Source organism: Hibiscus syriacus, unplaced genomic scaffold, assembly GCF_006381635.1.
Source record: "Hibiscus syriacus cultivar Baekdansim isolate YM2019G1 unplaced genomic scaffold, ASM638163v2 tig00110383_pilon, whole genome shotgun sequence".
NCBI lineage: Eukaryota > Viridiplantae > Streptophyta > Magnoliopsida > Malvales > Malvaceae > Hibiscus > Hibiscus syriacus.
Genome location: NW_024062714.1, coordinates 476,698 through 494,804, shown reverse-complemented (window position 1 = coordinate 494,804; position 18,107 = coordinate 476,698). Strand labels below are relative to the sequence as shown.

The window sequence follows — 18,107 nt, the reverse complement described above, 5'->3', positions numbered from 1 at the left end:
AGCATAAGTGCTCTGTGGTAAGTCTGAATATGTGAGGTTGTTTGAATTATATTTAAATCAACACTTGTCTTTGTTTAGTTTATTCCAATATTTTGCATATTTATTTTGTCTCGACTAAACTTTTCTGTAATCATCATTATAATATTTTCTTGTTTTATTAGTTTTTAAGTTGACAAGCTAGTAGGAATTAATTTGTGACAACTAGTTCTAGTTGTGGTGAAGATAAATTTTTAGACCAATCCCTGAGGAGACGATAACTCACTTACCCTATATTACTTGAATCGATTGTGTATACTTGCACAAAATTGATTGCCTTAGCATATACATTTACAAGCGATCAATAACCCCTTTATATAGTTGATTTAAAAATCAGTTATTGTCTGTATTTATAACTCTGTCCCTCATCAAATTATAAATATACTTTTAATAGTATCTACACTTTTATTTCCATGATACTTCTAATAGCTTATGACATTATAACATAATTGATCACTTAATTTATGTCATATTTTATGATAACAATATACATTAAAAATATGTGATCATAATTATGAATTTTAATCCAACAGTCGTTGTTGTGTCATCTTTTCCAGAACAAATCCATCTTTTCACCAATGCCAATGAAGTTATAAACTCTGCTTGATTTGCAACCTGAAAAATGAGCCTACCTCCATTTCAAGATTGTAAAGCTCTTGACACCTTCATCTTCTTCTTAAACCGAGGTTAGTAACCTTGACTTAGTAAACAATATTCATCAGAATATGATGCTATGATTTCAGGGATAGAGGGAACTTTGCCAACAGAACCTTGGTACATTGGTAGTACTGTCATTGAGGGATTTGGTCGTGGCTCAAAAGTACTTGGAATCGCTACAGGTATATGATGAACTGCTATTGTTCGTTAAGCTAGTATTGATTTTTAAATTACTTTGACTTTTGAATATTTATTAGGTAAGAATCTTTGAGCTATTTTGCTTTGATGTAACATCAAGTGTTTGAAATTTGTTCATATTTCATTTCTTATTTCCTCTGTTTTGCTGCATGTCCTGTTTTCTCTCATTTATTTTAATCACCACCACCAACACTAATTAATATATACTAAAGAAATTGAGTCTTGACGCGTGTTCGCTGCCTAATGGATGCGGGACTCTTGTTAAAATGAATAAAAATCTGGAAAAGCAGTCAACACTGGACCTCCAAACTGGAGTATCAAAGGTCAAACAAAGCAATGGCTACTGCTAACGTGCACTAAATATCATCAAGCTCATATCCACCTTACACGTGTACCATCAGTATCAACAAGACAGTAACATCCACTCAGATGTCCGTATCTCCACCCACATTCGAAAATACACTGAAGGTGTTAAAAAGAAAAGATAGAAGCTAACCGACTTTTAGCCGACTTGGCCGACCATATCTCTCCAACACCAATGTACTTATAACTTACTCATGCTGACGGCTGATGATTACTATGAAAAATCTGCTCTCGAATCACTTCCTCAAGATTTTCTTGCAAGTACTTATATAACTTCCTATAAAAGTTCAAAGTTTCGTTTTTTTATTACTTCCTATTTTTGGATTTCGAGCTGTGATTGATGAGATCTTTTTTTTTCAAATTAGGATTATTTGTGGTGTCGACCATGAAGATTTGAAGCAACTTTTTAATGTTTCTAAATCAATCAGAGAAGCTGTGAGTATAGTAAAGCTGTTCAATTTGGATTGTAAATTGTTCCATTTATAGATGAACACTATTAAATCTGATTTTAACTCTGATTAAAGCCCATCTTTTTTTTTTGCAATTCCCAGACTGTAATTGCAAAGCAGTCGTATTTTGCTTATAGCACACCAACAAAGGTGAAAGCTTTTCGTACGTCCATAGATTTAGAGGAAGCAAGTGAAATAGACGACATTGAAGCTCTAAATGCACCAAGGCAATTGAGGTCTCACAGGTCAATCAATAGGAAGAAACTTGTTGCTATTTCAGTGGCACTATTTGATTGACACGAAATGTTTGTAAATATAGCTTGTAGTAGTAATAGTGTAGATTGAAAAGGGGGGATCTGGTAGTTGGATCTTTGTACATGGGTATGATTCTTTACAAGCTATTTCTTCAAATGTATCGTTGAAGATATGGGTTGTTTTAAGCTTTTGTTAGTATCTTTATGTACATGAGAGAAAGAAAGGGCAATTCCAGATTCGGGCGTATTTGGTTTGGGGAACTTATCTTTCCCATTCTGGTGTGATAAAGTTGAGATTGGAATGGACAAGTTATTTTCAGTGATAATAATAAATTTAGATACTTCCTCGTACAAAACATTTCTACTTTCATTAGAGTGATTCTTGTTCTGTTTTGCTTACTGTGGATTATGGTTCTATAACTCAATTATAATCTCCGAGAATTCGAGTAAATGTTCATCGCGTTTCCTCAAGATAATTTACATTTTGTTGTCAATGATGTATCTATATTCTTGTGATTCATGACAGGCCATACATATAGGAACTGGTTAATGAATGGGAGACATTACAAATCCTCTTTCATGGGATAACCAACTCTTGAAGAGTGGGAAATCCATTGAATCTTTCTACAAAATTTGAGCCAAAATCTTGACGAAAACTTCGTCGAGTAAAAGAAATTTATTAGAGATTTTATTGGAGAATTAATTGGGAATCTGTGTAGGATGAAGTTGAAGCAAGTGATTTTAGCTGTTCTCTACTAGAATCAAGGAAGCCTTGATTTCGGCAATCAAAACTTTATTGATTTTTAAATTATTCATTGAGAAGTTTCCATATAAATTATCCTTTTAGCACTCGGTCTTATATATTCCTTTCATTTGGTAAAATTAATTACATGCATATCTTTGGCAAAATTTCAGCTAAGCGTGGAATTGTTAAAAGAAAGTATTTAAGGAGTCATAGTTAATACAAGTGTTAAAGCTAGCAAAAAGGCTTTCGTTTTAGTGATTACCTGTTTCTCATTGCACAACCTGATGTTTGAATTTCTGCCCAGTCTTGATGGGCTTCAAATGGTCCCGATTCACGTCACTGGCCACATGATTTCAATGGAATCGGCCCAGCAGCTAAAAATATATCATGATCTCATCACTTTTGGATTCGTGGCAATCATTAGAATTTTAGGGATACTAAGATTTTGTATTTGGTGGGTATTAATTTGATACTTCCATTCCTGATTGCAGTAGCACCATTATTAATTCCATTCTAGGTTTGGTGAAACGAAGCCGTTTATGTTTTTATTTTTTTCTTGAGCAACAATCCAATAAAACAATGACAAAAGCTTAGTTTAAGCAACTTTCTGGTAAGCTATATCTTTCAAATTTAAAGCAACCATGATAACCATTTTTGCTATTGGGATCCATCTTTGTCGGCCCCATTCATGAATCACCTTCATTAGCTTATTGTTTTCTTGCCCTGGAAGTTACAAAACCTCTATTGTAAATTCCATCAACATTACAGCAGTTTAATATATTCGTCAAGATTTCAATAGTAGCTAAATTTAAGATCTGGTGTTTCGGAAAGCATGCTAATTATTGGACATACGAAAGAAAGACGTTAAAGATTCTGGTCAACTTGTCATGTTCTGCATGTATAGCAGGATTGATGCAAGCATGAATCGGTGAAGAGTTGTAAGGGCTTAATCGCCGTGATTTCTGGTCTCAGTGCATCATCTCTCTGGCCATATGGCACAGATAGCTACTTGAAATCAAACCAGTTTTGCTTTGCAGGCTCGCTTCCAGCGCTGGCTCCACTCACTATAGTGGCCTTTATCATGCTTGTTCACATCGTGGTCATTATTAATGGAGATTTTCTCAAATCTAGTTATTTGAAATTGGATTACGATGTTCGAAGCTTTATGTCATTAACTTGTATGCAACACTCAGCAGTCTTAATAGTAATGAAATGCAATATAGGTGAGTAGAAAGCTAAGAATTTTAACCCTTAAAATAAAACATGTTAACGTTCAATAGTTTGAATGATCGTCAACATATCCAAATGTCTCCATCAAACCCAAATTTGTAATTGTCCATATTCTGTATTTTTACCCTATTTTAGCTAACTAATGGATCATTTTTCTTTTTTGGTTATCTTTACCTTTCTCTTTGAAGCAAAGGTATTTTGTAATGGCGCATTTGTTTAGAATTTTTCCCTTGTGCCCTACTCAAAAGGTGTGCTAAGATCATCACTCTTTGCTTTTAGCACACAATTAATGTAATGTACCTAACGCCTCCATTGGCATTAAACATCAAACACGGTATAGGGTTTTAGGCCTTTTATGCAGTGTATAGCTCCACAACAACTCCAACGATGGAAGAAAGAGAAGCACTTTCCAACTAACACACGGAACGAATGAACAAAAATGGCCATAATGCGATCTATGTATGTTAAGAACGCTTTTCGAAAACTGTAAGAAAAAGCTTAAGAAACCGATCTATGTATGTTAACCTAACTTGCTCATTGGATCTTGTAGACAAATAATGAGTAGCTAGGCGAGTTAAGGCTGGTGAATATGTAAGTACTCGATGGATTTGAAAAACACGCGGTCCCAGAGGTGATGGATTGAGGTCATGTGCTTAGCCAATTATGCTGTTAAAAGGAGATGAAGATCGACCATTGCCGGGGTACAACATTCAGGTTTTAACGGAGTTTGCTGATTCACTTTGCTGGTTAAAACAAAGACCCTTTTTCTTCTTTTCATTAATTGATAATCAAATCAATCCTAAAGGATTTGTGGTTGTAAAACCTTGTGTAAAGACTTCATAAAATATTGATCCGTGACTCGCAAAATAATGAGGCATTTTGTCTGGTGATACGACATCCCTAGTTTGGAGTGTGGACTTTGACACCTGCTATATCATATGGTTCATTCATTTTTCTAAAAAAAAACATTTCATTTGTCTTGTTCCAAGGGTTATTATTATTTTTTGTGTGTGTAAGAACAGCTGCCCTAAATTCCTCTTTATCTACAAACTTTAATCCATTTTAATGAATGGGATCAATCCTCTTTGGGTGTGTTTGGTTCACAGAATGTAAGATTACTAGTAGGAATAAAAGATTTTCAGTGAGAATAAAAGATTATCAGGGAATAAGATTACTGGGAATGTTGTATTTTGTGTTTGGTTGGTTTAGCAGGAATGTAAGATTATCGTGTTTGGTTAAAGAAATAAAAGATTATTAGAATGTATATTTGATCAAATTGTCCTTATTATATATTTGTTTTTTAACAAGTTGGAAATTTATATATTTTCTTTAAAAATTTAAATTCATAAAATTTATATAATTTTTTTTTACAAAATTGAAAATATAAAAAAGTTTAATGAAAGGGTAAAATTTTATTTTAACCTCTGAACTTCATATAAAATTTTAATTATAGATTTTTTTTAAATCTAAAATAGTTTAAAGATAAATTTGTAATTTAGCATTCGTAAAATTTTTATTATTCAATGACAGAATAAGGATATTTTTGGAAAAAAAATTTAAGGGTATTTTAGTCCAAAACGTAGGTAATCCAACAATACCTAAGGAAAGGGAGGTAATGACATTCCCGGTAATATACCCTAAAAAATTCACTATTAGTAATGTAAGATTACCGGGAATAGCATACCTAACCAACCAAATAGAGAATATAGATTCCATTCTCACAGAATCTCACATTCCCCAATCAAACACACCCTTTAGGTACTCTTTTTGCATAATAGTGCTTTGCAATAACACTACTTTTGGCTTTTTCTTAAGTTCCTCTCAGAACCTAAACCTAATCAACCCTAAAATAAGGTTTAAAAGAAGAAAGGTACGTGACTGCTGCCTCAAGGCATCCAACAAAGGCCTTCACATGGTTTTGAAGTGGTGGAGTGCTTTTCCATGCTGAGAAAATTGAAAGCTACTTTTTCTTTGCACCAAATAGAAAGGCTATCCCTTAGCAATTGGGTGGTCCATAAGGGCTCTGTTTTTCTCTCTCAAACCCTTAATCCCTCACCTTTGTCTTTATTACTCAACTTTGCTTCTTCGTTTTTTTTTAAAAAAAAATTCTTTCATATTTTACGTGTTTTTTTGGGGGTAAAGCCCAAGCTTTGGCTCCACTTGTAAATTACAAAAGAGAGCTCTAATTGGTTAAGGAGAGTACGTAAAGTTTGAGAATGTTGCCAACCTTTTAAAATATGCAACAAACCAACCCATCACTTGAATTAGACGCAATGTTTATAGTATTTCTTTCATTTTTTTTATGGATTTAGAACGACGTTCATTAAAATTAGCTATCATGATGTATTAAATATAATAAGCCTCTGTCATTCAACGACCCAATTTAATCTTAAAAAGTCCTTGTTTAAACTAAAGAATTATCAGTTGAGAATGAAGTGCTGTATGAATGAAGTTGTTTACATATGATATATATGCTGAAAGTAACGGTTACCTAATAACTTGAAAAGTGAAATTGAGTACTAATTACTGCACCTTATGATGATTTCCTGCTCTGGAACGTGATTTTAGTTACCAGCTAAGGTCATTTGGTAAATTAAAAATTATATTCCCAAGAAATAAGGCTCTGTTTGCAGAATAAAATCCCCCTTTCTACTCAGTAGTTACTGTCCCATTGTGATGGCTGCTCCAAGATTTTGCTAAATTTTTATTCTCAAACAGAGAAAACCCAGAGCTACACAGTGAAAACCCACTCATCAAAAAATATTAAAGCTTTCATGCTCCTTGTGTCCCTCACACAGACACCTGTCCCTTTAACCATGCATCTTCCATCTGTTTATCACTTCTCAGTTCTTTAAATATGATTCCAAACCATTTTAACCATACCTATTGTGACAGGAATGCCCTTATCTTCATCCTATTGACTTGTCACTGTTATGCAATGTTCCAAAAAGTCCCGAAATTTGTTTTCAGCTGCAAACATAACGATAACTACGGATATATTGTCACTGCCCTTTCTCTCTTCTCTCTCGCCTTCTGATAAGATCATCTGTTCTTCTCAGATTCCTTTCTTCATAGCGAAATCCTTTTGAAAAAGAACATGAAGTAAGCTTGCTTCAAAGTTTGTGTTAAAGAAGACAGCAAAATGGGGGAAGAAGAGCAAAACCAGAGCTCAACAGAATCTTTCACGGCAATGAAATCCAGTCTCAGGCAGGCCATTGAGGTTATATCTTCTTTGATTTCTCTCTCTCATTCTATCAAAGTTTTCACCGTTAAATGGCTACTTATTCGGAAGAAACTAGAAGAATTGAGTTCTTGCTTAATGGCAGTCGAAAACTGTGATTCAAGCCAAAACACAACAGTCTTTTCTGGCTTGATCCCTTCCGTCTTGGCCACTGTAAATGAGTGTCACAATCTTGCAAGAAGTTGTGTGGATCTTTCATACAGCGGCAAGCTCTTGATGCAAAGTGACCTTGATACGATGATTGCAAAATTTGACGGCCACTTAAAGAATCTTTCCGGGATGTACACTGCCGGGATTCTGAGTCAGGGTTTTGCGATTGTGGTTTCAAGGCCTGGTCTTGGTGCTTGCAAAGATGACATGAGGTTTTACATAGGAGATTTGTTGACGAGAATGAAGATAGGCGATATAGAAATGAAAAAGCAAGCCTTGGTTAATTTATACCAAGTTGTGGATGAAGACGAGCGCTATGGTAAACTTGTAGCTGAAGTTGGTGACCTTGTGAATGTTCTGGTAGGCTTTCTTGATTCACCAGAGATGGAGACTCAAGAAGAGGCTTCAAAGATTGTGTCTTTATTATCTGGGTTTGATTTATATAAGGGGGTTTTGGTCGGTGCTGGGATTATCGGGCCTTTGGTTCGAGTTCTGGATAATGGCAGTGAATTGGGTAAAGGAGGAGCTGCTAGGTGTCTTCAGAGATTGACTGTTAATTCAGAAAATGCATGGTCTGTTTCAGCTCATGGTGGGGTGACTGCCCTTCTGAAAATATGTTCAAGTGGTGAATTTAGAGGGGAATTAATTGGTCTTGCTTGTGCGTTGTTGAGAAATCTTGTTGGTGTCGAAGAGATTAAGAGGTTCATTGTTGAAGAAGGTGCCATTTCAACGTTCATCAAGCTTGCAAGATCGAGAGAAGAAATTGTGCAGATAAATTCAATGGAGTTCCTTCAAAATATAGCTTCCGGGGATGACTCGGTTCGTCAAATGGTGATTAGAGAAGGAGCAATTCGTGCATTGGTACGTGTTTTGGATCCGAGATCATCGACCTCTTCGAAGACCAGAGAAGTAGCATTGAGGGCAATTGAGAAGCTATGTTTCTCTTCACAGAATTGCGTAAATATGTTGATGAATTATGGGTTCATTGATCAACTATTCTTCTTCCTACGCAACGGTGAGGTTTCGGTCCAAGAATTAGCGCTCAAGGTAACAGTCAGGCTTTGTGGCACATCAGAAGATGCTAAAAAGGCAATGGGGGATGCTGGTTTCTTGCCTGAGCTTATCAAATTGCTCGATGCAAAGTCATATGAAGTGCGAGAAATGGCAACTGAAGCACTCTCCAGCATGGTCTCAATTCCCAGAAATCGAAAACGATTTGTTCAAGATGATCGAAACATAGGGTATCTCCTTCAGTTGCTTGATCAGGAGGAAGGCATATCAGGTAACAAAAAGCTCCTACTCTCTATATTAATGTCATTGACAAGTTGCAGTAGTGGAAGAAGAAAAATTGCCAGTTCCGGATATCTAAAGAACATAGAAAAACTTGCCGAAGCTGAAGTTACTGATGCAAAAAGACTTGTCAGGAAATTATCAGCCAACAGATTTCGTAGTATTCTAAGTGGATTCTGGCATTCTTGAATGTACTCTTTTTTGGTTTTGCTTACTGCATATCTGCACAAGTGTTTTGCAAGTCTCATTAACTTGTTTTTACAAATCTTTAAAATGTCACTGCATCCTCAATCCTTCTCCTCGTTAAGAAAACAGCTTTTTGTTTTACTTGTAATCATCAGTAGTAATCTAATAAAAGCTGTTCTTATAGATCCAGTATTGATACTGTGGCATTATTGTTTGGAATTACAGTTCATATATAAAATTAATGATGCAATTGCAGTTACATTGGTTAATATATGCTTCCATAATTAATGATTAATATAAATTATTTTGGAAGCATATGACATGCTTGCACATGGGGAAGGCATGAAAACACAAATGGCATGTGAACAGTGGCAATCAAGTTTTTGTCAGCTGCAATTATGGGACAGAGGGGATAGTGATAGATGAACGTTCCTTCTCCATTTGCTTGTCCTTTTTCCAGCACAGTCTCTCTTATCATAATTTCTTTAATTCATAAGAATCGGTTTAATGTTGTGATATAAAAGCGTAGGGATTAGATTGCCAGATATCACTTTAGTATTGGCTTCAAAGTTGAGATAGGATATTTAGGCATGATAATTGAGAAACAACTGTTTTTGACTCCATTTGCTTACGTCGATTATCGGCTGGACTGAAAGAGGTTTTGATGGCATAATGTTGGGGACCTAACCATTTGTAGGGAACACAAATTTAATGCAAATGAATTTAACCAACTTGGTTGGCTAGGCCAGTGGAGAGTGGAGAGTGGAGAGTGGACCATGAACCAAAGCTGGAAGTTTGAGACCCATATGTGCCCACTTACTTTGCTGCTGCTTCCAAGTGAATTGTTTCTTTTTACGGTTCTGAAAGATGATTTCAATTGCTTTGAGAAGCTGAATCAATGAGCAATGATGTCCACCAGAATCCATTGCCAAAAGTCATTGCTCATCTTGAGATTTGACTGCTTCCATTTTGAAGAAAACCAACCTCGTTGGCAAAGCAAAAGAAAACAAATGTCGGGTAATTTGATTTAAAACAAAAACAAAAGGAGGAAAAATCCAATGAACAAGACATTATGAATCCATCATGCTATACTGCAAATACTCACACAGTCACACGTACACACTACATGTAAATTTTAATGCATCGGCAAAAAGAACTGTTGATAAAGTGAGATAACATGTAAGTATTTATTGTCATTTAGGTGAATGAAAAGAAGGGCATCAGACATTCTTTTCTGGCGCAGTGCACCACAAGCTGCTTCCTGCTTTTAATTATTACAAGCAAAATTTTCCCACACACGCCTTCCTTATTTTACCGGCCTCCAGTTTTTAGCATCGGACAAAATCCGACTCCACTTGCCATTTGCATCTAATGCAAGAGTTCGATTCGAGAAGCCTAATCTATGATTTGGGCCATTCTGTCATGAACATTTTATACAAATAAAACATCAAAAGATAAGTTAAAACTATTGGCCCAAAAGTATTGGATTCTACCGATTCTCAGATGAGGCAAAATTGAAGATTCTACTCCGTTTTTAATCCTTGACCAGGGTCAAGTATTTTTTTTTGTTCCTAATGGTCCATTTTTTGGAGTCAAGTCCATTCTTATCTTCATAAATGCCCTTGGCTCTACTGATGAGAATCTTAGCTGTATTTCTGATAAAGTTTTGGAAGACTTTATAGGCACCAAGAGTCCAGACTCCAGAGGACATGACGAGTGAGTTAATTGCTCCAATTACAGATGAGGAGGGTTATGCTTTGGATACATTGAAATAAAAGTCCGGTCTTGATGGTTTTAATGCAAAGTTCTTCCAAGTTTGCTGCGGAATAGGTCGTAAACCAAGTATTTTTTTTAGTACGGGAGAATTGATTATTGTTTTCAATTCTACAACTCTGGGTTTGGTCCCTAAAGTCCCGAGTCCAATGAACTTGACTGACTTTCGGCCCATATCTTGCTGTACCATCATTTATAAGTGCATTTCAAAGATAATTACAAGGAAATTGAAGAAGACTCTTCCAGTGTTAATTACTAAGAATCAGGCTGCTTTTATGGAAAGTAGGGATATTGTGGAAAAGATATTGTTAGGTCAAGGGTTGGTCAGTGGTTATAGTCGGAGCACTTTGTCACCAAGGATAACTTTGAAAGTGAGCTTGAGGAAGGCTTTTGACTCCACCAGCTGGAGTTTCATTTTGCAGATTCTGAAGCTTCTTGATTTCCCTGTGATTCTTATTGCGTGGATAAGTAGGTGCATTGCAAGTCCTAAGTTTTATGTTGGCTTGGATGGGGCCTCATTAGTTATTTTCCTGGTGGGAAATTATTGTCACGAATGTGCACTCATGTCCTTTAAAACAAGGTGGCTGTCATAAGGTCTTTGGCTACCATCCCCAGTGGTGTTGATTTTTTTAAAACACCATTTCAGGGTTACAGATGAATAGCTCTAAAAGTGAGTCATTCAACTCAGGAGTAAATCAAACCGAGTTGGAAGCTATCATGTAGCAGACTGGTATTTCATTGGGGAATCTGCCCGTACAGAACATGAGAGGAGATGATTCGGTGGGTTATTGTCCATGGAAAAGGGAAGAGTGTTTAATCCACTATTATCGACTTGCTTGGAACTCTTTCGTTCATTTATTTATTTATCAAATGCCGACTTAAAACTTCAAATCATGGTTTTATCGGTACAAACCGACCTTTTAGTATTACAAGGAGGAAAGAAATATTATAATGGATGATTAAACAGTGAATATTAAATAAGAGCACTTTGTCGGCATGTTCTTTTGTCCTGCACAAAAGTTTCAATAAATTAATCCTAGTATCAGAAGCATTGACAGAGATTAATTATGATAATAAACACGTGAATCATTCTCATGCTTGAAGAAGATGAATTGTCTATTTGCAATTCATAAAATAAAATTATATTTTCCCCTTAAACCAACAATAATTAACCCCCCCAAAAAAAAGTGTGATTTGATATTACCAGGTCCCCCTACTCAATTACCAGGTCCCAGCTTCCTGAGCCGAGGGTGAGGGTCCCCAGTCCCCACAATTTGCACGCCTCCCTCTAGTTTATGATTTTCATTTATTCTTTCTCTTTTTTTTTTTTTTTTTTTTGTTTGAAACTAACCTTAAAATTATTATTATATTTATAAAAATCCCTGATTTCTCTCCGATTACAAAAAAAAAAAATCAAATTCATAAAAATCATAAAACCTAACTCTACCCCCTACGCTCTTTCCTAAATTCTTTTAGTCGTAAGTCGTCGATTGGTCGTCGAAATCGCATAATACAAAACGTATATCGGTCGCGATTTCATAAGTGTATTGATCGTTATGAGTAATTGAGGTTGGGTGATGCTTCGTTAACGACAAAAGGCGGCAACCGACATAAGTTGAGAGGTTAAAATGAAGATTTTCAGAGTTTTGGGACAATTTCAAAATTGTGTTTTTTAAAAATATATAATTTTAATTTTTTAATTTTAAATAAAAATTAAAATTATCGTAACGTGACACGTGTCACTTAACGGATAAAATTAAACGGTGTTTACAGTTCGAATACCTAAAATGATAATGTTAGATTATGAGATCAGTAAAAATTTAGTGTAAATACGTATTGTTGAAAAGCTTTATAGTTTGAGCAATTATCTTATAATTAAACGAATTTTTTAAGGGTTATAGCTTAATAGTAACATAATCGTGGATGGTGGGTGGGGTAAATTGGTTCAAAATTTTAGCTCAAGTTGGCAATTAGGGCAATACAATGTTTGGGTCACGTGGGTGATTTTCAACATAAACCGTTACCCAAATGAAGACCCTATGTGCAAAGCAAATCGAAAGTGAGAAATGATAAAACCTCCATTGGCGGAAAAAGTTGCTGGTTTTCTATGGAATCTGAAATAGGTGCCTTTCTTTTCTTCTGGGCGTACGTCTTGCTAATGCTTTTGTCTTTTATAGACTTCTAGGACAAACTCCTATTTCTCTCCTCTCTTTTTTTAACCAAGTAAATTATTCCACGCTCATCAGTGACAAATCATGTAATTTTCTAACAACATCATTAGTACACGGGTGACGGATCCTTTTATAACAATTAATAATTGAATTAGAAATTAATTATTAAATAACTCAATCATACCCACAGTATTCCTGTTTTCTCCTTTTTTTCTGTTTGAATCTTTCCCCCTCTTTTTATTGACTGCTAAAAAGAGCAAAGAATAAAAACAGAAGTACTTGAGCACATGTTTATTATATTTAAATTTGTATTATTTAAATTATATATTTTATAATAAATATTTGTTTAATATAAAATCAAATATTTAAAATCTATCTATATTGATTGAATTGCTATAGAAAAGTATCATTCAAAGATGAATCGAGGGTGATTGAGGCGATCGTTCCCCTAAAATTTTCTATCTTTAATGTCATTAAGGAGAAAAAAAAAGATATGTCAATTATCTTTTAACTACTTGCTCTATATATTTTTCACAAATATATTTTATTAGTATACTATAACCTTAATAAAATAATCTTTATATTAAACATAATAATTAAGAACCAATAAATTTAATAATATATAATATGCCAGAGTTACTCAAATATATATATGATGCCAGAAATACATATATCATCGTATTGCTCGTAACTTCTAACAGAGAAGAAGAATTTGCTCCTATATTTGAGATATTCACATGGATTACAAGCTGGTTTCCTGTAAAGATCCTTTTATTCACAATTTATCCGCTTTATGACTTTCAGCAGACGTGACATATAAATCCAACATTATCCGAACTTCGATAAGGCAATAATAATAATTGGGTAAACTATTCTGACGGTTTTATTTTGGACATATAAAGATACTTTTAATTTGGACGCTAAACTTTTAGAAGTTGCATTATACTCATTAGACTTTATTACGATCATTGTAATTAGCTATTGTTAATAAAAGTTTACCAAACACTTCAAAGCATTCTTCCGACCAAACCTTAATCTGTTACACTTAAATAAAAATTATTATATAATATTTTATAGGAAACATTATCTAATAACTTTTAATTAAATTTTAAGATATTATTTTTTGACAGATAGCTTTTTGTGTAAATATTGTGTTTTTCTCTCTTTATAAAGGTCTCTCGGCGGTTCTAAGTTCTCCATCTACTCTCGGTTGGCTTATACACTTTAGTTCTGAAATCCATTGGTTTATCTCTTTCTTCTAATCGCTTCTTCCATTCTTTATATTTCAGCATTATTTCCTGGTTTTAAGTGTATTTGCTTTTGTCTTTACGATTGGAGTAAAAAAGATCGATAATGCCGGCTGTAGGAGGAATTGGCCCCTGTAACGGGAAGGAGTAACCAGGAAATCTTAACCCATTCGTCACCGTAACATGTATTGTTGCAGCCATGGGGGTCTGATTTTCGGTTATGATATTGGGATTTCTGGCAATATTTCGAAGATAAAAAAACTCAAGTTTTCTTTGTTTGGTTCTCGTAGAAATCAATGTGTTTTTTTTAATCTTTTTTGTGGGGGTATTTAACAGGTGGGGTGACGACTATGGCTTAGTTTGTTTTCATTGTGCAACCTCTTCAAGCCTCTTATGTCTGCGCTGCGCAGACTACGCACAGACATTAAACTTCGCAAACCGTTTGTCTTTTAGAAGACATAAGCTCTTCTAACGTCTGCACGAACTCTTTTTGGTGCATACATGATTTTATGTCTTCAAAGGTCTTCAAACATCTTCAAGAACAATTATAAAATATGATTATTTATTAAAATAATTTTAAATAATTTAATAAGGTTATTTATTTTAAAATAATTTGTTTTAAAATAATTTTATAAAATATTTATTTAAATATTATTATAAATATGAATTGATTTATTTAGAAATATTTTAAAATTTATATGGATTGATTATTTTAAAATATGGATTGATTTATTTTAAATAATAGTGTTGATTTGTTTTTTTAAAATGATTGATTTATTTTAAATAATTTAGTAGTGATTAATTTATTTTTAAAATATGGATTGATTTATTATTGTAGTTGTATGGATTGATTTATTTTAAATAATTTATTAGTATAGATTGATTTATTTTAAAATATGGATTGATTTATTTTAAATAATTTATTAGTATGGATTGATTTATTTTAAATAATTTATTAGAATAGATTGATTTATTTTAAAATATGGATTGATTTATTATTGTAGATGTATGAATTGATTTATTTTAAATAATTTATTAGTATGGATTGATTTATTTTAAAATATGAATTGATTTGTTTTAAATAATTTATTAGCATAGATTGATTTATTATTGTAGTTGTATTAATTTATTTATTTTAAATAATTTATTAGTATGAATTGATTTATTTTAAAATATGGATTGATTTATTTTAAATAATTTATTATTGTAGTTGTATGGATTATTTAAATTTCAGTATTGTAAAACTAAAATTATTTAAATCTCAGTATTGCAAAACTCTTTTAAGTTTAAAAAATCAGTTTATTTATATTTCAGTTCATTTTAGCAGTCTGAAGACGTTAAAAAATAAACAATCTTCTTCTTGTAGACTGCAGACTTTTGTTCCACCTCTTCTGCTGTAGATGCATGCAATGTGATCCGCATACTGCAGACCTTTTACCTCTGAAAAACAAACACCACTCCATTCCTGCAAAAGTTCTTCCCAAAAGTGTGGGAGAAGAAGGAAGCTGATAAGTCGATGAATCAGTATTGTCAATACGATAGCCAAACCTTGACGATGTGAACATCGTCGCTCTATTTGGCTGCTCTGATTGCTTCCGTGGTAGCCGCCACCGTCACTCGTAAGCTCGGAAGGAAATTGTCTATGCTTTTCGGTGGTTGTCTCTTCTTTGTCCGAGCTCTTATCGATGGCTTTGCCAAAGCTGTTTGGATGTTGATTGTTGGTAGAATGTTGCTTGGTTTTGGTGTCGGGTTTGCCAATCAGGTAATGAACCTTTATCTTTGACGTCAAAAAGCTCTAGATATCACTTTTACGTTTGGATTTGCTTTCTTCCCTGTTTCGAGCAGAGATTCGTATGCCTAATTTTTGGGTTCTTGATACTTTCTTAAGTTCGAGTATTTTTTTATTTTTATTTTTTGTTTCATTGCAAGTCGTTCGTAGAGAATGAAGACATGTGCTGTTTGAAAATAGTGACAAAAGTTCATGTTTATTCCTTTTGCTTGTCGTGTAACTTGTCTCTTTGTTTTCTCTTCCTTGAAACCTTGCCCTTTTTCTCCAGATCTGTTTTGTTTTCTTCTTCTTGGTATTGTTCTGCGTATTAAAGGACCAGACAATGCTTTTGGTCTGGAAAATGACAATAAAACATGTCTTTACAAAGCTTGTTTCAGATCCAGACAAGCGCTTTCCTATTCTATTTGACTGCATAAAAAACTTCTGGGCTTTTTTTTACATGTTTTGACCTTTTTCTTCCCTGAAACTATACCAGTCTTCTTCAAGCTGTCTCTTGAAATTTGAGAGCCAGCAATAAATGTATTTTAAATAAATGATTTAATATGTTATTATTGTATCATTTCTATAATAAAAGAATATTTCAAAACATGTATATATAATTGTGCTTTCAAATATGTTTTTTTTCCCTCTACAAGCGTGACTTTGATATATTGAAAAGAAATAATTTCTTTTTTCTTACTCCAATATATTAAACATCGACTACTTGACAAAGCCATGTGGTCCCCGAGAATGACAATTTGTGCACTCCTTTGATGCCTGCCTTTCAGTTTACTAAGCAAATGGGTAATATTATAACTTTAATTTGGACTAATTTCTTTTTTTTTTTTTTGGATTGTAATTTTTACAGTCTGTGCCACTCTACCTCTCAGAAATGGCACCCTACAGATATAGAGGAGCATTGAACATTGGCTTCCAATTATCAATTACAATTTGTATCTTGATTGCCAACGTGTTGAACTATTTCTTCGCTAAGATCAAAGGTAGATGGGGCTGGCGCCTTAGTTTGGGTGGGGCAATGGTCCCTGCCCTTATCATCACAGTTGGATCCCTACTCCTCCCGGACACACCGAACTCCATGATCGAACGTGGTCCAACCGAGGAAGCCAAGACCAAACTCAAGAAAATTCGAGGGGTTGATGAAGTCAACGAGGAGTTTAAGGATCTTGTCGCTGCTAGTGATGCATCGAAGCTTGTTGATCACCCTTGGACTAACTTGTTGCAGAGGAAATACAGGCCTCATCTAACCATGGCCATCCTAATTCCCTTCTTCCAACAACTAACTGTCATCAATGTCATTATGTTTTATGCTCCGGTTTTGTTCAACACAATAGGTTTCCGAGATGATGCTTCCCTCATGTCAGCAGTGATCACTGGTATTGTTAACGTTGTTGCAACAACGGAGTTCAAATGTTAATTTGCCTGGTACTTGATTTTTCACGTGAAGTTGAAACCGTTACCGACAACATTATGTCCGTACTAATTTTTTGATGCATTTTCAGGCAGTGGTGGCGGCTTGTATTGGTGCTAAGTTCGGAACTAGTGGAAACCCTGGTCAATTGCCCCAGTGGCATGCCATTGTTGTGGTGCTCTTCATCTGCGTTTACGTAGCCGGATTCGCATGGTCTTGGGAACCCCTGGGATGGTTGGTGCCTAGTGAAATTTTTCCATTGGAAATTCGATCAGCTGCACAGAGTGTCAATGTGTCGGTCAACATGATCTTCACATTCGCCGTTGCTCAAGTGTTCTTATCCATGCTTTGCCACCTGAAATTCGGACTGTTCCTTTTCTTCGCCCTCTTCGTCTTGTTGATGTCCATCTTTATGTACTACTTCTTACCTGAGACGAGACGAAGGGCATACCGATAGAAGAGATGAACCAAGTCTGGAAATCTCACTGGTATTGGTCCCGATTCGTCGAAGACCATGATTACCCTAATGGAGGCAATGGTCCAAAGAATGTGTAACTCGAATCAACCAACTCACTTAATATTTTAAAATATAATTTGCTTTTTCTTTGTTTTGAAATTTAGGAAATTTAACATGTGACAGTCGTATATACTATCGGTTCTCAACGTCATTGGATCAAATATATAAATAAATTTTCAATTCATTTAAAGAGGACCCATCAACAGTTTACTGATAACAATTTTACGGTACAAATGATTTGGTGTGAAATATTTTTCTAATGGTAACGGCATTCACTAAAATTAGTCGATTGAAGAACTAGTGGCAAATGGCACAAATTTATCATAAAAAACTTAGTTATTATTACACAACGAAAGGAGAAAACACTTGAGATATCTACATCTTTATTTATTCCTACAGGAGA

The 18,107-nt window shown here is 34.4% G+C and overlaps 3 protein-coding genes across 3 annotated transcripts; all 3 read left to right on the top strand.

Moving 5' to 3' along the window:
* The first annotated feature begins 1,157 nt into the window (after positions 1-1,157).
* Positions 1,158-2,186, top strand: LOC120121898 (F-box protein SKIP27-like). The gene is made up of 4 exons (XM_039141183.1): positions 1,158-1,214; positions 1,398-1,510; positions 1,614-1,689; positions 1,806-2,186. The coding sequence occupies exons 1-4, from the start codon at positions 1,158-1,160 to the stop codon at positions 1,998-2,000; spliced, it is 441 nt and encodes a 146-aa protein (XP_038997114.1). The 3' UTR covers positions 2,001-2,186.
* Positions 2,187-6,889: 4,703 nt separating this feature from the next.
* Positions 6,890-8,991, top strand: LOC120121774 (vacuolar protein 8-like). The gene has a single exon (XM_039141061.1). It carries the CDS (start codon positions 7,075-7,077, stop codon positions 8,800-8,802), a length of 1,728 nt encoding a protein of 575 aa, XP_038996992.1. The 5' UTR covers positions 6,890-7,074; the 3' UTR covers positions 8,803-8,991.
* A 6,465-nt stretch (positions 8,992-15,456) lies between these two features.
* Positions 15,457-17,644, top strand: LOC120121897 (sugar carrier protein C-like). The gene is made up of 3 exons (XM_039141182.1): positions 15,457-15,752; positions 16,627-17,188; positions 17,283-17,644. The coding sequence occupies exons 1-3, from the start codon at positions 15,633-15,635 to the stop codon at positions 17,642-17,644; spliced, it is 1,044 nt and encodes a 347-aa protein (XP_038997113.1). The 5' UTR covers positions 15,457-15,632.
* Positions 17,645-18,107: the final 463 nt, after the last annotated feature.